This window comes from Heterocephalus glaber, unplaced genomic scaffold (genome assembly GCF_053883595.1).
Source record: "Heterocephalus glaber isolate CG9 unplaced genomic scaffold, H.glaber_assembly_v1.0 deba00001613, whole genome shotgun sequence".
Taxonomy (NCBI): domain Eukaryota; kingdom Metazoa; phylum Chordata; class Mammalia; order Rodentia; family Bathyergidae; genus Heterocephalus; species Heterocephalus glaber.
In genome coordinates this window covers 21,701,698-21,722,196 of record NW_028258384.1, presented here as the reverse complement: position 1 = coordinate 21,722,196, position 20,499 = coordinate 21,701,698, and the positions used below count along the sequence as shown (strand labels likewise).

General features: G+C 33.9%; 1 protein-coding gene across 7 annotated transcripts in view; it reads right to left on the bottom strand.

Moving 5' to 3' along the window:
- Diaph2 (diaphanous related formin 2) overlaps positions 1-20,499 on the bottom strand; it is a 979,330-nt gene that overhangs the window by 514,745 nt on the left and 444,086 nt on the right. For all 7 annotated transcript variants that reach the window (XM_087196779.1, XM_021247648.2, XM_087196782.1 and 4 more), the window contains 2 exons: positions 20,384-20,485; positions 1,574-1,813 (listed from right to left, as the gene is read on the bottom strand). In XM_087196779.1, coding sequence (XP_087052905.1) covers positions 1,574-1,813; positions 20,384-20,485 — 342 coding nt within the window. The remainder of the gene's footprint in view (positions 1-1,573; positions 1,814-20,383; positions 20,486-20,499) is intronic.

Below are 20,499 nucleotides of genomic sequence, written 5' to 3'. Positions count from 1 at the left end.
AATTTTTGTGCTGAATCCTTTGAGCATACCTCTAGTGATAGATGTCAGATCAGTGTTGTATGGAAAAACTTTTATTTGACAGGTAGATGACAGGAAGAAACCTTTCTCCAAAATATAAGATGTAACTGCCAAATCCTTCTGTGAGATCAATGTAATCTTTTGTTTCTCTACATACATGGCTTATTCATTTTTGCTTCAAAGAAATCAGTTCATATAATAAATTTGAATAAGGTGAAATTAAGACACTTAAAAATAAAGGGGGAAATTGCTCAAATTAGGTTTGTTTAAAATCTTTTTATATGAATTAAATGTGAAACTTATATCTAATATAAATTTCAAATGATTTTTTAGTTATTTTATCCTATAAATCTGGCTATGATTGATTCTAATTTATTACAAGCATTGCCTTATTCTCCCTTATATTATCAAATAATTTCACATGTTCCAACATTTTATAAGAAATACAAATGTTTTCTTGAGAAAACCTGATATTTTCAAGTAACTTTCTCTATTTTCTTTGCTATCTTCATAACAATCTCCCCAAATCTGTCAAGAATAAATAGAAATCCTCAATTTTATTATAATGTATCTTATTATTAATAAGTATTATTTTTGTCTATTTATGTTAAATTATAATGATCAAATCATTGATACATATTAAGATGCTAGTCCACTGACATATAATGCACATCTATTTAATGAATGAACAGAAAATATATTCATGTCCATTCCTAGATTTACAATCCCTATTATAATATACTTCAAGAATTAATCAAAGTCCTGCAATGTTTTCAGATGCGAAAGAAAAAAAACTGAATGAATGGTGAGATGTCAAAGACAGACTGCTTGTTTTCAGATTTGTTTTTATATCTAGCTTCCTTACAGGCCTTCACCTCAGAATCTGTTCAGCTTTCCCCTGTAACAAACAGATCTTTTTTTTAAGGCAGTTTCTCCTTTGCCAAGAATGGACACATACAATCACATTTGGGCTTCTCTGTTTCTTTGTTTATTTTCCAGAAGAATTGAGTCTCAAAAAATAATAACGTGAAATGGCCCAATCAAAATAATAAAATAATTATCATTTGATTTTGTTCCCTTCTTAATATACTCAATAATCAGTATAAGCTTAGTGATACAACAATATTCAATAATGAAGAGTATTATTTTCATAGAGTATAATAAGCAAAGCATATTCAAAAATAAATTTCTGGTTATTTTCCTTATTAAATATATCTCCTCAGATAAATACTTCTTTGGAGAAACATAAAATAAGTATAAAGGGATTGAAAAACAATTTTGCAACCATTTTACGAAAGAAAAAAAAAAATTGGACTATAAAGGCTGGTAAGATTTAACCTGCAAGAGCTAAGTACCATGCTACAAAAGAATCTGCATAGTATTGAGACTTTTACCGCAATGAGATTTTTTTTCATGACTTACTTTAAATGAAATATAAGTTGCTAGTCATAAAATTCACACTTAATTTTTGATTCATGTACTATTTGAATTTAGATTAGCCTGTCCCACAGACAACACTGTTGTTCTGAATTAGGAATATAAAATGTGATCTTACCTTACAAAGGAAGTTGATCTTAAAACCCAAAGACTGGGCATTTCTTGAGCCTGAGTTCATGTAGTTTCCAACCAAAAGAATTAACTCTAAAAGTCTGTTAAAGCTTTCACTTTTCTTCAGTTCTTCACAAGCTAGAGTTACTGCTATGATGGTTGGCTTGATGTTGTTTACGTGTTCTTCAAATGTGAGCTTGAAAAGAATGCTATTGAGACGAGGCCGTAACATTTTCACTGAGCTCATCTGTAAGAGAAGGAATGTTCTATGTAAACATACATTTAAGGCATTTTACCTCTTTAGTGGGAATAATTTCATAGACAATATTGTAAAATTTCTATGCAACAAAAATTCTAGGTTTCTAAAAATATTACTTTGTTTTAAATACTTCAAAGGAATATTTTAGTGAAGTTTGAAAAACTGTTAGGTATTCATTTTCATAAAAATAAATTAAATCACCCTTACAGCATTAATAAAATATTATTGAAGCTGAACTACTGTTAAATGTTAATTTCATAATCATTAGCCATCAATAACATTCAAACCGCCAAAATCTGTCCCTGAGGTGAATTAGGGAAATTTATAAATATGAAATTCAGTTGAGTGAATTGTTGAGACACAGATAAAAGATGTACATGATGACAGAAAAAATAAATGGAATATTTCCTTACAAAGTATCTATTGTTATGTTGTTTGAAATTAGAGGACTAGCACTGATTGAGCATTCAATAATTTTTAAACTGATGCTTTCTATTCATAAAATATATTAAATATTTATATATATTCTAATGAATTTCACCTACTTGATAGATGTTGATGTTAAATAATTATGTAATGGTAAAAATCACATGAATTTACTTTCAAGTACATTTTTCAGAAATTATACGTTGGTTTTCTTCAAAACAGTTCAACTTTGGTTCTAATTACTTGTTTTACAGTACTGGTACACATTCTATATTCCCTTTGGTCTGGTGCTTACAATAATTAGTTTTTAATTTTAATTTTCTATAGCTCCAAATTATTTAACTAGTTTTCATTTTTCAAATGAATTCTTGGAGGGAGTAAATACACATGAACTTATTTATGTACATATACAATGAAAAGAAATTATCCCAATTATATCCTTTTTTGGCATTGTATAGCTTCCTTTCTAAAATAAAAATGCTGAACACGGATTAGGCACTGAGATAACCACAAATAACATGAAAATAATTTGACAATATATTCAAAAGTCTTTAAGCCAAAACATACCCTTCAAAAGCAATGAATCAGCTGTTGCTTAGACTACATCTGCTGTAATATAGAAGCAAGTCATACTATATTGTTTTCTTCTTTGAAATTAACTTTCCCATTAGCCATGGACATTTGCCTCTCCAGATGTGAACTTGTGCCTTCTATTAATTCTTTTATATGCTTTCTTGCTTTTTTTAGGCAGATATATAAAAAGTATGTTACTATATTTATGTAGGTCTCATAATTATGAGTAGCTTTTTTAAATGGAGAGGATATAAGTACACAATTATTGTCCTATTCTTTTTTCAGAACTCACATGGCAAGTAGAAAACACACACCACCTATTTTTAAAAAGCTTATAATAAAACCTGAAACTCATAACACAGACACTTGTGAACTGTAGCTGGTGATAAAACTAGCACATGCTTCTAGATAGGTAAATAAATCAAATTCTGGACATGTTCTTTTGAAGAAGAAAAAAACTTTAACTCTTATAACTATAATTTTTAATGAAAGGCTTCACAGTAGAGGTGATATAAATGGAAATGACCATATAATATATATATGTGTGTGTGTGTGTGTGTGTGTGTGTGTGTGTGTGTCCCTCAAGGTATATATCATATTTATGTTCAGGAACAAAATACGGGCTAGAGTATCTAAAAGTCCATAGATGGGAAGCTAATCACATCAAAGTCTATATCTCCATGAATGTGCGTGTCCATTTGTGTATGATTGTGTAAGCATCTTTATGAGTATCTATACCAATTTTTCCACCTTCATATCTGTCTCTATCACTGTCTCCAAATTCCATCCTACTTGATTTTTCCTTTATTACCAGTAACTGGAAATCTCAGCACAAAAACATGTTTTCTATAATATTTTATGTTTAAGAATTAATTTATGAGTCTTCTTCATGGGTAAAAAGTCATAGGACTACTTCCATCAAGTGACCAGCTGCTAGTCACCATTACATGCTATCCTGGCCAAGCTTGGTAGGTTTTATAGGGGCACAGTCAACAGGGTATCATTGGCTCCAGATAAAGAACTTCGGTAAGTACACATGAGCTTTAATTCTAATACCACTTGTCTTCATTCAAACTTTTATCGGTCTGGGGTTTGTATTTCAACTCATGGCCTATAAGCAGAGAATATGGATTTGGCCTTTTATATTTTATTTATTTTTTTATACCAGGAATCGAACTCAGGACCTTGCACTTGCCAGGAAGGTACGGTACTACTGAGCTAAATCCCTGGCCCCTGGCCTTTTTTATTTTTAATATTAGCTCCAAATGAAGTATTGTGACCAAAGCACACTTTTTATTTTTTTTAGTTGTAGGGATCCTTTATTAGGTAGAATTAAATTTATTTTCCTACTCTCCTGTGCATCCCTACCATCAGTGATGATTTAATTACAGAAATCAGAGTTAACCAGCTGCACTTGGGCATGATTGCACATTTCTTTGCCATTACAACTGTTGCCTCAGGGTCACCTTGTAAATGAGCTAGTGTTACAGCAAGTGGCTTTTTATTTTTAATTTTTATTTATTTTTAAATTAATTTTATTGGTACATTTTATTGGTACATTTCAGGTATACAATTCATTTACATTTATCATTGGGTGTTTGTACCTGTACATGATATATCTTGGTTCTTATTTTTCTCCCCATTACCTGTGCGCCTTTCACCCCCTCCACCCCCAACCATTTATATAGATTTCATTTCCATTTATTTTTCTTTTTTCCTTTCCCTCTTTTCCTTTCCCCTTCCTCTCCCTTCACTCCTTCGTCTTTGGACCTTTTTTCCTATTTCAAATTATCGATTATTCATTTTAATCATTTTAACCCTTGTTTACACTATCAGTTTCTCACACTAGTGAAACTATTCGGTATCTACACATGTGCATACTATCTATTTCACCCAAGAGTATGGCCTCGATATGCATCCATTTAGCTATAAATGACTCTAGTTTTTCATTTTTCATGGCTGAGTAGTACTCCATTTTATTAAAAAACCACATTTTCTTTATCCAGTTTCCAGTTGATGGGCACCTGGGCTGCCTCCAAGCTCTAGCTATTACCACAGTAATATGTGTGCACCCATGTTCATGCCGGTGCAGTTTGTAATAGCTAGACCAAAGCATACTTTAATAAGAATACACAATAATAATAGGAATTAACATTTATTGAGTACTTTGTATCAGGCATTTTTCCTACATAAATCATATGTATTGATTGCTTTGATTCTCAAAATAATCCTAGGAGGTTATTATCTTTGTTTTAAAAATGAGGAAAGGTGAGGTTGTATCTCTGGGATTTAGAGATTTGGACTCACATATTTGGGCTACAGAGTCCAGACTCTTAACCCCTATATTGTGCTGTCTTATTAGAAGCAGTAACTATGATTGGTGGAGGGAGAAATCAGGGGCAGAGAGACTATGAATAAGGTTTCAAAAGAACCTGAGAAACAGGTAGTAGTAGAATCCCGATAGCAGAGAGAGACAAAGGGATGGATACAAGAGACAGAATTAAGGAAGAATCAATGGGACCTAGCAATTGATCATTTAAAAGAGAAGAAAATCAAAGATGGCTCCTAGGTTTCAAGTTTGTTGTGAGGTAGAACAATGTTGGCATTACTGAAGGCAGAAGGAGGTGCTGATTTGGTATGTTTATTATTTGGCTGCTTGTTTTGTTTCAGGGAATGAAGGTAGATGAATTTACTTTCCCTGTTTTATTCCAGTACACTATAATCAGAGAAGACAGTGGGGGCAGTTTGGGTGCAGCTTGGTAATAACTTCAATTAAACATAACTGAATTTAGAAATGTTCACATGATCTGACTAATTTCTGGACTGTTTAATTTTCTGGACTTGAGGTTCCTCATCAGCATTGTAGGGAAAATACCTATAAAGCAGACTTGCTTTGATAAATGGACAGGGGCCAAATAACTGACATGAGAATATTCCATTTTTCAAGTCTCTGCTTCTAGCATTGTGAGAAGGTAAAGAGTATTAGCTCCACAAATGGAAAACACTGCTCATTCGTAACTAAAATATTTTATTACCATTTATTATTGAACATTTTCTCAGGTGCCAAGTTGTGCATTTCACTACTATGGATGACACAACTAGCTTCTCCTTATTAAGACTCTATTATTATTATTTTTTTGTACCGGGGATCAAACTCAGGACCTTGAGCTTACAAGGCAGGCACGTTGTCACTGAGCTAAATCCCTGGCCCTCCAAATCTTGGATTAATATTCAAATAATAGCTTGATCTGGAGAATTTCTTAGAATTGTTTTTTACTTTCCATGCTAAATATTCAAGCTCAAATTTTATGTACTTAGGTTACTAAAAATAGACTATTTAAATGTTCTCCCTGACCCCCTTAGCCTTTACCTCTCTAAATCTTCTCATAAGTAGTAAAAGGCTAACTCTATGATAGGAAAGCAACATTGTTTTCTTGACATACTGAGCTTTTTGGTATTATTATGATATATGGTAGAATTTGGAAATACCATCCTGGAAATTAGGAGATTAGTATTAGAAGTTGGCAGAGTTGGGAACTACCTGAATAGATCCTCTGGGAAACAAGGTTATTGAGAAGGGTCATATATAGAAAGAAAAGGAGAAGAGTTAATGACTGAACCTTAAGGAGAACCTAGCACAGCATCTTACATATATTAGAAAATCAAATATTTGCTGATTGATTTTAACAGTTCTCTTAAACTAACCATTTTCCAGAACTTTTCCCAAGAGGGACAGAAAGACTTGTCTACTGAACAAAATTAAGAGTTGATGATAATATTTTACTCTCCCCAAAATAATGTATTCAGTTATGATGTCAAACCAGAAATGCTAGGGAAATAACTTTGTGGAACTGCTAGCATTGAATATTAATCTATCCTTAGTCAGCCTGACTTTAGGAAAAAGTTGTATTCTACAAGAGAGTTAGAGCTGCTACTTGATCTGGAAAAATTTCTTCATTCATTTGTTTCCTACAACAAGGTTTGATATATGGCAGGTGATAAAAAATGATAGGTGGTTAAAATAAGAAATGACTGTAAAATGAATAAATAAATGAATATATTCATTCACACCAATAGAAACCACAATATCAGCAAAATGATAGATTAAGAATAAGAAGCATAGCTGAAGAGGTATAATAGCACGATGATGTGAGGAAAGAAGAGGTATCTTTGGCAAGGTTATTTGCTACCAGGTGGGTCATTCCAATACACCACTCAGGAGAAATCTAAACCTATGTTTACAGTATAATATAGCTATTTTTAGGGTGGAATTCAAGAGAAAAACATTTTTTCCCTTAATTTCAGAAGAAAGAGAGAAAAAACAAATATCTACAAATTCTAGAACCATGATGTAAGTCAATGTGGAAGAGAGGGACTGTAGAGTTATAGAGACATGAGCTTGGATTAGACTTCAGTTACTTTCTAGCTGTGTGACCTAGTCCAAATTGCCTAATATTTCTAAGTCTTTATTTCCTCATCAGAAAAATGGATGCATTGAATTTTTTATATAGGTTGCAGTAGGAATTAAATGAGATACAATGTAAAACATACCTGTCACAGTAACTGACACAATGTAAGCAATGGTTATTTTCCTCTTTACTTTTTAAATTTATACTCAGAAATTCTCAGTAGGAAGAAAAACATCATCTTTAATTGTTCTCCCAAAGCTGAAGGAAACCTTTTCTTATCCACAATTAAGGAATGTATGTTACCAGAGTTCAGTAGAGAACATAGTTGCTCATTACACATTGAATGTAATGTAAATATCATGCTGTGCTCTATTAAGCCATTTTACAATCATAATATAAATCTACTATTAGAAACACTATCATCAAAAATGTGTTCTTATGAAATTAAGAGAATATGAAGGGGGTGAAGTTATATGGGAACAGCTCTTAACAGGAGCCAGAAATCACTATGTATTGACCATATCAACAGAATTTTCACAATCTTAAGTGTGAATTTTTTGCTTTTTTATCAGAGTAGGGTACCCTGATAGGTAACAGTTGAACCTCCAACAGAAGATTTGGGCAGGTAAGGGAAGACCTTAGATAAGCAAGCTTAGAAATAATAGGAAGCACTGAAGTAAATCCCCAGCCACAGATATAAATATTAAAAGGCTCATGTCTCATAAAGCCACTTGAGTGCACCTAAGTGATACAGGTAAATACAACAAAAACTGCAGAAATACGTGTTTGTTTTTCATTGTAGTCCCTTGCAGTGTTTTACTTGATGAAATCCTTTGTTTTATAATTCATTCCTGAAATGCTGTGGGATGCTGACCAGGATAATGTATTATGTAGGGAATTTATTTGTGTTATGAGGTACTTGTCTATCAAATCACATCAAGCAACTCTCATTTCTTTAGTTGATCTGCATCATATTTAAAAAAAGGAAAGTGAATTGATAGCTGCAGTGAAAGCAAGTATAAGTAGGTTGTTTCTCCAAAGAATTAGATATGGTATTGTTTATATAATTTGAATTTTATATACTTCACACCTATACAGCTAGGGAATATTGAACTACTACCAAACTACCATATGAATAGACAAGAAAAGGTGAGGCATGAGTGTAAAAGTAATGTGTGAATGAGGAGGAAAGGGCCAAGTCATTCCCATACTCACATGTGACCTATAGGTTATTTCTATCATCTTTCCATTTCCACTGTTAAAAAATATACCTTTAGAGACTGATCATGCTCAAAAAGGAGGCAGATCAAGATATGGAGGGAAGGGACTGAGTGGGTAGGGGAAGGAGGTGAAAAAAAGGAATTGAGATGTATTGGGTGCATGCAACAATTCCACACAAGGAATGTAAACAATATCCACTGCAAACATGAACCAAGCCAATGGAAAAAAAAAAAAAAAAAAAGGAAGGAGGTCAAGAGATGAAGGGAGGGTGGAGGGAAGGGAATGGGGGTAAAAAAAGGAATTAAGATGTATTATGTATATGTGCCTAATTTTCGCAAAGAATGTAAACGTTATGTAATACAAACATGTACTAATAAATTTTTTTCTAAATACTAAATTTCACTAAAGAAACAACTGTTAAGAATCAGCCAAATTAGTCAATCAGTGTGTAAGCATAACTTTGGCATTAAACAGATTCAGATTTATGGAACAAGAAAAAAGAAATACCCCTTTAATGAATATAACTTAAACATGAGCCTCTTCAAAATATAAATTTTTAAGAATTCATTAGAATTAAGATAAATTTGCAATGAATACATACTATTATGATTCACTGTCCATTGGCTATTCAGAATAATTTTGTTCCTCTAAGTATAATAAAGGAAATAAATTAAGCCACATTTATGGATTTATATTAGATAGTTGGCAAAACTACCTGCAAAAGTGAGATTCAGAGACAATAAGACAAATTCTGCCTGGAAATATGGAAATAAAACAGAGACATTTGTGATTCTCTATTAAATAACTCTCTAATCTTCTTATAGACAATAATTTCATCAAAGCCAAGACTTTTCCTACTCTTTGCACCAAATCCAGTTGCTGGCCTGAACAAAATAATCAGTAGCATTTACAAGCAAACCCAGAGCATATCTGCTATATGAGTAAATGGCAAATGTTTATGTATTAGATGTCAGGAGAGATGAGAGCCCTAGTTTACCTGTGAATTGAAACTTTGAAAAAGCAGTATCGAAAACTGACTCTATATGGGAAAAATAATGATGTGCTGATGGAGAACATTTTCTCAAAGATAGTGGTATGTGTAAATTATGCATCAACAAATATCTACTTGTCTTTAGTCTGGAACAAAACACAATAACAATGTTCGCCCCCAAAGACACTATAAACTCAGAACAATCACACTAATAAGTTGAAAAAAAGTTTTAAAATATCTTTTTGAAAGCAATTGTTTGAGGCCAAGAAAGGCCATTAAAACTCTAGGGATTAGCACTATATGAAAAAATAAGAGACTTAATTTTTCCATTTTTTTACATTTAATGAAAAGTAATCAATTGCAAAATTAACATTCACAGAGTTACTACGAATATTCAATTTTTAGGTGGTTTTATTTTACCTTTTTTCTTGCAAAAGCTCATGGAAATAAACAATCTTGTCATGAGAATAGATTATTATGATAATTTAATGAAATGAACAAGAATCTAAATACAGGGATTTGAAAATGAGTCATGGTGAATTTTCTTTTACCTCATCTCAAAATCATTAAACCAGCTTTTTCTCAGATAAAACAAATATACATCTAGAAGTAGGAGCTAGAATTCATACATACAGAAAGAATGAAAACAGAAAGAGGCAGGGCATTATGTATCAAAACAGTTTGCATAAAAGCAGGTAAAATGAAGAATAATACAATTTTTCCAATGAATATGGAAGCCTGAAAAATGATTTCATATAAATAGAAAAAAGGACATGGAATTTTCTATCCAAGCTAATTATTTTTGATGATATGTAGGAGAAAAAGGAAGCTTTTAAGAATTTCCTTTTCACCTGGTTAAGCTATCATGAAGAGCTTACAAACTCTTATGACGCTTTAAAAAATTAAAAAACAGCAGCATTATAGTTGTGCTTCCAAATATAAGCACAAACTCTTACCTCCTACCTTCATACATTCCTGTAAAAAAAAATTTCAATGTGCTGTCAGAAATATCACATAATCCACACTTTTCCTTATAAAGATTTTCATGTATAAGGCTATCTCAACATCTTTTTGTTAGATTAGAGCTTTAGAATGTTTTTAACTGAAAAATATGGGTATTTATGAAGTAAGGAAAAATAAAGTACTGATTACTAAGAGAACTAATTATTGCTTTCTTTTTCTGAGAAGTTGTGTTTGTTTAATAGATATACACAGTATGGGTCTCTATCCCTGGTGCAAGACAAGTGGGAATTTCCATAGCTCTGAGGTTTGAGAACAGCTGAGCAGCAAACACACTCTAAAGAGTCTAAAAGCTCCGGCTGGGGGTTCTATCTGCCAGAGCTTTCAAAGATCTGTGCTTTTCTTCCAGTAAAGATACAGCACATAATTACAATGATGTGCCAAATTCAATTCTGTGGGAGGCAGGTTGGAAGATAAGTCAGTGGGAAGCTACGCAGACAATCTACCCCCCTATAGAAGTAGATTATTGATCACAGAAGGTGTGGGAACTAGCATAGCCCTCTTACCAGCAGGTCTATCTCTAGACATAGGAAAGGGCTCTAGGTTTGTATTTAGTTACCATAATTTTTTTTCTTCTCTTCTTTTTCTCTCAAACTAATTACATGTGATTATAAGTAAACCCAAAGATGTGACTGCTAAAATACCAAAAAGGTTAAAGAAAGCTTAGCAGCCCAATCACTGTCTTTCTTAAGCATTGCCAACTTCATTATTTATGGTTATCATTTGCATTTTAATCAGTCTTGCAGCAGTAATCTCATTTGGCATATGTCTACCCTTACCTGTTGTGATTTTGTTTTTATCATTTAGGAAGTTATATGTAATAGAATCTCTATAGGACACTGGCCAGGGTTACAGGAATAAAGTCAGCAAAGATTACTTATTGTTTAAAAAGTCAATGGAAGAGACAACCTGGTGTCTTGATGCACACCAGTAATCCCAGCACTCAGCAGGCTGAGGCAGGAGGATCACTGGGAGTTCCAGGCCAGCCTGGGTTACATAGAGAAACCCTGTCTCAAAAACAAAACAAAACATAACAAAAAAACAAACAACAAAAGGTAATAGAAGAAAAGTTTCTAGAGTTTCTAGAAAGAAGTTTAAATTTTTCAATGTTATTAAGTAACACATGAATACAAACTAAGAGGAATGAAAACTCTACTTCATTTTGCATTCATAATAGATTTAACAAAAATTTGTTAGGTACATGACGGGAACACAGTTAACATGATTCATCCACGTATAGAACTTATAATATAAGGTTGTAGATATTCAGTAAACAACCTCATAAATAAACAATTAAAACCATGATAATTTCCATAAAGGAAAATTTAAAAAGTGTTCTGAGAGACTCTAATAGGGAGTTCTATTTTTAATGAATATTTAAGAGATAGCTTCACTAGGAAAGCAAAAATTTAAGCTAATAATAGAAGAATAAGGAGAGAAGGCACAGAAGTGCAATGCTGCTGAGGAAAGAAACAGCATAGTGAATTCAAATGTCTGAAAAAATGAAGCACACTGTGGCTAAGGCATAATGAGCAAGAGACCAAGTAGGAAAGATAGGCAGGTGTCAAACTACACAGTGCTTTGTAGGTCATGATAAGTCTTTAATGTTATAGAAGACCATTGTTGTTTTAAGCAGATAACTACTAGGATACAATACAAATATACTGTAGAAATGTCACATTGAGTGTTGTGCTGAAACTGATTTGAAGAAGAGCCAAAATTGAAGTGGAAAAACAAGCTATTGGAATGGTTAGAGAATGGCAATGTTGCTTGGACTGCTTGGTGGTGGCAGTTCAAATGGAGAAAAGTGAGTAGATTTGATGTATAGTTCAAATGTGATTAGGAGGTAATTAATGGCCTTTCCTAGATCAATTTTGATGCATTATTTAAGACAGAATCTTGATTGCTCTTGGTTGAACAGAGAAAAAGAAGGAAGTGGAGAGCAAATGGAGTCTAATCTTGGAGAAAATTGATGCTAGGAAATGGGAGCAGTAGTTAGCAGCATCCTCGGAATCAATGATGAATATTTATTGATGCAGCCATCTATCTATACATTAATTATTTGGCAGCAAGTGGCGTGAGATTTCTTTTATATTTCTGAAGAGAATGGCAGAGTGGAGAGTAATAAATTGAAGAGGGCATAGAGTAACTAACAGAACAAAGTAAAGCTGGCAAGAAATGCTACTACCTTTAAGTAGAGCTGAGACAATAGTACCCTAAACAGAGGTAAATTAGCATTTAGTGGAAGCTGCCACCCCCATTAAAATACAGTAGTTAAAGCAATAACTGAATTCAGATCACCTGGGTTCAAATTCTGCATCTACTACTTACTATGCAACCTTGAACACATTACCTGGCCTTATGTTGCCTTAGTTTCTTCATCTCTAAAATGGAGTCAGTAATAATACCAAAATCACAAGGTACCCCACAAAGGATAAGATGGTACAAAACAAAAATGCTTAGCATAGCATATGACATGGTAAGTCCTCATTATATTTTTGTTTCTATCTGCTCCCAGTGCAGAGGAAAGGGATTCTGGGCCAAACAACCACTCCCTGTGCAGAGGAAGGGACTTCAAGGCCACCGTTCCAATGCTCCTAGTACAGAGGTAGGGGCCTCCAGGCTGCCTTACCACTGCTCCCAATGAAGAGGAAGGGGCTTGCGGACCACCATACCAGCGCTGCAAGCGCAGAGAAGGTGAGCCATGCAGGCGCCAAGAACACATACCCACCCTGCTCTCTCCCACCCTCTGTCAAAATGAGAAGGCACATAAACAATTCTCAAAAACAGATTTCCAGATCACCTACAGCAACCCCAAAGGGAAATGAGATGGAACACTCTGATACTGAAACACCTGGACTCCCTGAACTGGCAACAAAAGAGGGTCTGGCAAAAAGGAAATCAGAAATAATTTCTCAGATAACAGCAGAGATTGTGCTCACAGTGCAAGGCGTGATTAATAAATCTAGAGAGGAGCTGAGGAACATGATGGAATCCCAACATAGGAAACAAATGGAATCCATAAAACAGATAAAAGCAGATTTCCAGGAGATTAAAAACTCCATTGAAAGTCTATGCAGCAGAATGAGCCAATGTGAAGACAGAATTTCAGATATAGAAGATAAGATTGCAATTAGTGAGGAGGAAAAGAAAAATTGCTTCAAAATTGTAAGGGACCACAAGAAATCAATCCAGCAGCCGCTAGACCATGCAAAGAAGAATAACATAAGACTAATTGGAGTCAACGAAGAAACAGGAGAGAGTGCAGATGACATAAAAAACTGTTTACAGAAGTGAAGGCAGAAAACATCCCAAGCAGGGCAAAAGAACTTCACATACAGAAAAGTGAGGCATATAGGACTCCAAATAGCCTTGATCAAAAAAAATCTACACATAGGCATATAATTGTTAAGATTCCAGAAACTCAACAGAAGAACAAAGTTCTACAAGCAGTTAAAGAAACAAATCATACAAAGGAAAGCCCATCAGAATCACAGCCAACTTCTCAACGCAAACCCTCAAGGCAAGAAGATCTTGGAGTGATGTATTCCACGCTCTAAAGGAAAACAGCCTCCAACCCAGATTGATGTACCCTGCAAAACTATCTTTCAAAATGGATGGAGAAATAAGATACTTTTATGACAAAGAGCACCTTAGGAACTGCATGAATACCAAACCAACATTCCAAAAATTTTAGACAATATCCTAGGAAAAGACAATGAGGATCACAACCCTAGGAAGCACAACAGAATGAATCCATCACGCATGACAAGAAATTAAATGTAAAGGGGGAGAATCCAACAAAAAGAAAAAAGTCATGACAATGATAAGTCAATACGTATTAGTTATGACCATCAATATTAATGGTCTCAATTCACCAATCAAAAGAAATAGACTGGAAGAATGGGTCAAGAAGCAAGATCCAACAATATGCCGCATACAAGAAACACACATAATTCAAAAAGAAACTCACAGACTGAAAGTTAAAGGGTGGAAAACAATACTCCATGCAACGGGAACCTGAAAAAAAGCAGGCGTAGGTATCCTCTTGGCAGATCAAGTGAATTACAAGCCAACAATGATTAAGAGAGACAAAGGACACTACATCCTTGTAAAGGGAACAATCCAACAGGAAGAGATGACAATCATATCTATGCACTAAACGCTAGTTCACTCAACTATATCAAACAAATACTAACAGACATGAAAAGTCATATATGCACTAATACAATAGTAGTAGGGGACCTAATACCCCACTGCCACAAATAGATCAACTAGACAAAAAAATAAGTATTTTTGTTTCTATCAATAAATACAACAATAATAAAATTAGTAATAATAATTGGGCATTTCTTTTTCTGAGGTGCTAGAGATATAGGTCAGAAGTAGAGCATTTGCCCAGCATACATAAGTCACTGGGTTCTATCCTCTACACTGTGTGAAAAAAATCATTAAGCCAGGTGTAGTGGTGGCTACACCTATAGTCCTGGCCACTCCACAGGGGGATGCAAGACAATCCCTTAAGCCCATAGGTTGAGATCAGCCTGGGCAACACAAGGACACCTATCTAAAAATAAATCAGTAAATAATAATAAAACAAAAGACATGGCTAGAGATAACTTTGTAGAAAGAAGAGTTATTGAAGCTTCAAGTTGGAAAAGAAATTAGAGACAGAATGTGAATGTTTAAGAGCTTGAGTTTTATCCTGTAAATTCAGGGAGACAATAAAGGTTTTGGATATAGAATTTGTATGATAAAGACAGATTTTTCAAAAGAATACACTAATAATGTCAAAGGGAGAAAAGAACAGGTGCAAGGAGCCTCTCCAGTTTGGTGGCCCTGTCATTAATGCAGATAAATGTAGGTATTTTTAAAGTTGTTCTCATGATAGAATGTTGATATGTGTTTAAGGGTTAAAAAGTATTTACATATATTCACGCACAAAAATTTAAATTTGCAGTGTATTAATGAATCTTTTTCAGTTCCAAAATATGCTATATTTTAACCTCAGTCTTATACTTAATAAGTACCCTGTAATTCAAATAAATAAACATTTATTTACTGTCTACTTCATATAAGATAATGTTCTTACCACTACAAAGTATAACTTATTAAAACATTAAAGTATAATATTGATTCAAAAATATTTTCCTTAAAGTGAGATTATCTACACTTTGATAAATCCTGATTGGGAAAGTTTTAGATAATTTACACAGTATAAACTGCTTTGTAATATCCTTCACAATCCCCCCACCCCAGACATGCAGCTAAGTATAAGCGTATATAAGAGGGCTACGTGAATTCATATACACACAGCCCCAGAATTACTTAAGGTTATGTGCATAAACAAGAAATATTTTCCACTTTCTATTTTGCCTTTAGTTCAGAAGGTATATTGCTTTTTATGACCCCGAACTTCATTTCCTCAGTATGGTACAAAGATATTCCTCTTGAAGGACTTGCTTGGCAAACTAATACATCTTTCAAGATAAACTGCACACAGAAAAACACAGCTTTGGAGAAAGTGTGTAGTGTATCTACTGTAAAACTCATAACCATCATGACACAGCTAAATTCTAAGATGCTGTATATACATGCTTCAATTACAACATGAATCTGAGCAGTTTAGGTTTCAAGTATGGACTTTGGTCTATAAAATTTTATTATTTAACATTGTGCTAAAGTGCTGCTGGTAAATAAATAATATCTACCTGATTTGGTTGACGAATTTGCTTGGCTCAAAAATAAGAGCGATGCATTTCTCAGGTACCTTTATATGTTCTAACTGTTCCCAAATACACATGAATGGTGTTCTTCACAAGGACTTGACACCTTCTATATCAATACAGGGAACACTATGGTTTAGAATTTAAAAATTCTATGTGCAAGCAGTTATTGCACAAATTCAAAAGAAACAAGCTCACTCTCATCTATCATAGTTTGATTTTAAACATGATTTTTAAATTGCAAAGTACTAAATCACATCATTCTAAAATACAGGTATTAAAGAAAATGACAAAATATTTTGGATGAGCAGATAATGTTTGACTATTAAGTCTAACGGTAATTTTAAAATTCTTAATACACTCAAAGAAAAATGTTCATGGGGCCAGATTAAAGCTAGCAACCATAATGGAAATATTAATTTGTACACCAAACAAATATGTATTAAACACCTAGGAAAAAATAATTTTTTCTGCAACAAATTAAATATATCATGATGCTCGGTCTCATTATTTGTTTTGCAAATTATTTGAATAATGGTCTTGGGGAATAATTAAAACATGTAACTGTACACTTCTAAAATATAATTTATACCTACCATCTCTGTATCATCAAAAATTAGAGATAAAGAAAAATAATTCATTCCAATAATAATTTCACCATATGATGATATGACCACACGAGGTGTATCACAGCTGAAATAGCACAATTCAAGCTTTTGATCAATTAATGACATTCAATTTTCTCCCTAGTCCATTGTAACTTCACCCTTTTCATTCCTAATTGCCTGGATTTGGGCCTTTTCAGGAATGAAAAGGGTGAAATTACAATGGACCCGGCAGAAATACAGAGTATAATCAATACCTACTTTGAGGCCCTATATGCCAATTAGATGGAAATACAGAAGAAATGGACAAATTCCTACATACATATGAATTAACAAAGTTGAATGAAGATGATCTAAAAATTCTATACGATCCAATATCAATCAATGAAATCGAAAATGTAATTAAAAACTTACCAACTAAGAAAAGCCTAGGTCCTGATGGCTTCACTGCTGATTTCTACAAGACATTTAGAGAGGAACTACTGCCACTACTGTTTAAACTCTTCAATGAAATTGAAAAGGAAGCAATACTCCCAAATTCATTCCTAGAAGCAAGCATCGCCTTGATCCCCAAAGCAGAGAAAGACCCAACTGAAAAAGAGAACTATAGGCCAATCTCACTAATGCACATAGATGCAAATATCCTTAATAAGATACTGGCAAATAGAATGCAGAAGATCATCAAGAAGATCATACACCCTGACCAAGTGGGATTCATCCCAGGGATGCAGGGATGGTTAAATATATGTAAATCAATCAATGTAATACAATATATTAATAAAACCAAGGACAAAAATCATACAATCATTTCAATAGATGCAGAAAAAGCATTTGACAAAATCCAACATGCATTTATAACAACCCTACAAAAAATTGGAATAGATGGACTGTACCTCAATCAGATAAAAGCCATTTATGACAAATCAACAGCCAATATCATACAAAAGGGTCAAAAACTGAAATCCTTCACACTAAAATCAGGAACAAGACAAGGATGTCCACTATCACCACTCTTGTTCAATATAGTTGTGGAAACATTAGCCACAGCAAATAGACAAGACAAAGAAATAAAAGGAATAAAGATTTGAAATGAAGAAGTCAAATTGTCATTATTTCCAGATGACATCATACTCTCTATAAAGACTCCAAGAACTCCACCAAAAGCCTTCTACACTTAATAACCAAATTCATTAAAGTAGCTGGATGCAAGGTCAACACAAAAGAATCAATAGCTTTCCTGTACACAAACAACAGAGTCACTGAAAGAGGAACTGGTGAAACAACTCCCTTCACAATAGCATTCAAAAAAATGAAATACCTAGGAATCAACCTAATGAAAGAAATCAAAGAGCTCTTCTCTGAAAACTATAGCATTCTGAAAAAAGGAGATCGAAGATGATATCAAAAAATGGAAAGATATCCGTTGCTCCTGGGTAGGAAGAACCAATGCACTGAAAATGTCCATACTTCCAAAACTACTATATAGATTCAATGCAATTCCAATTGAAATCCCAGCAGCATACTTCATGGACCTGGAGAAATCAATTCAAAAATTCATTTGAAACCAGAAGAGACCTAGAATAGCAAAAGGTAACAGAGACATGGCAGGGGATATCACAATCCCCAACTTGAAACTATGTTACAAAGCTACTGTGATAAAAACAGCATGGTACTGGCAAAGAAACAGACCTGAGGACCAGTGGAACAGATTAGAAGATGCAGAAACAACTCCAAACACACTCAGCCACCTCATCTTCCACAAAGGAGGCAAACACCCTCACGGCAGGAAAGATAGCATCTTCAATAAATGATGCTGGAAAAACTGGGTTTCAACTTGCCAAAGGTTAAAACTAGACCTATATGTCTCACCATGCACTAAACTAAAATCAAAGTGGATTAAAGGTCTAAATATTAAAACAGAAACGCTGATCCAGCTGGAAGAGAGATTAGGAAGAACTCTTGAAGACATTGGTGTAGGAAAAGATTTTATGACGCACACCTCAGTTGCCTGTGAACTACCATAAACAATCAACAAGTGGGATCTCTTCTTACTAAAAAGCTTCTGCACAGCAAGAGAAACTACTAACAGAGTGAAGAGACAACCCACAACGTGGGAAAAAATTTTTACCTGCTGTCCCTCAGACAAAGGTAAAGAACTTCAAAAAATAAGACCTCATAAATTTAAAAACTCAATCCAAAAATGGGCATCTGAAATGAACAGGCATTTCTCAGACAAGGAAGTAGAGATAGCAAATAAACATATGAAAAAATGTTCAACATCACTGGTAATTCGAGAGATGCAAATGAAAACTACACTGAGATTCCACCTCCACAGAAAGAATGGCTGCCATCATGAAATCAACCAATAACAAATGCTGGTGGGGCTGTGGGGAAAGAGGAACCCTGCTCCACTGCTGGTGGGAGTGTAGACTGGTGCAATCACTGTGGAAATCAGCATGGAGATACCTCAAAGAACTAGGATTGGAAGTCCCATTTGACCCAGCTATTCCCCTGCTGGTTATCTTCCCCAAAGAATTAAAAGAATCATACCACAGTGATATATGTGCACCCATGTTCATAGCAGCACAATTTGTGATAACTAAAACTTGGAAACAACCCAGCTGCCCATCAACTGGAGACTCGATAAAGAAAATGTGGGGTTTTTTTATAAAATGGAGTATTACTCAGCCATAAAGAAAGAGAAACTAGAGACATTTATAGCTAAAAGGATGCACATTGAGGCGATACTCTTAAGTGAAATAAAGAGGACACGTGTAAATACCAAATAGTTTCTCTTGTGTGAGAAACTGAAAGTGTAAATAAGGACTAAAAGCTATAATAGATAATGTGAAATAGGAAGAAAACGGGCAAAGGGGAAGGGGAAGTGGGAGGGGTAGGGGAAAAGAAAGAAGGGAAAGAAAATAATATGAGAAAAAGAAAACATGGAAACAATCTTTGTAGATAGGGAGGGCTGGAGGTGTTGAAGGAAGGGCAGGAGAATGGGGAGAAAATAAGAACCAAGATGAATTATGTAAAGGTGTAAATTTCCAATGATGAATGTCATTATACTGTATACCTTAAATGTACCAATATAATTAATTTAAAAAATTAATGACACTAAATAGGAAATGTGAAAATAGCTGTGTGCTTTCAGACATAACACACATCACAGAAAAGAGTCTCCAATTTTTATTTTGTCATTTATAGAGTTATTACCCCTTTATTTTAGCATAAGCTTTTTGGGGACAAAATATAATATCAAGATCTAAAGGGAAGAAAAAATGCTAATCCAATACTGCATACAACTTTGCATATGTTACTAGAATTGAATATCCGTGCTGTTACAAAGAAGCCTGGAGGAGATATCTTGAACTATTTGGCAAATCTAAAATTTTATTTTGCTATTTTTGAATACCATGACAGATACACTGGGTAAATAAAGATATCTTCTGTCAGCCAATATTATATTTAATTATGTGGTTATACAGTAACAAAAAAGTCAACAGCTGAAATGTCTTTCTTTTCACTGTTTCTAACAAGTATTAACCTCCCAGCTGAGTTTGTAGGCTTTTATGTTCAATACATACCACCACTCCAAACTGCTCAGGCTCACAGAGGTCATCATATTCATTCTTAAGTTGTGCCAATTCATTGAGTACCTTCTGCTCAGGAAGATGTTTTATGAGGTTCTAAGAAGAATAAA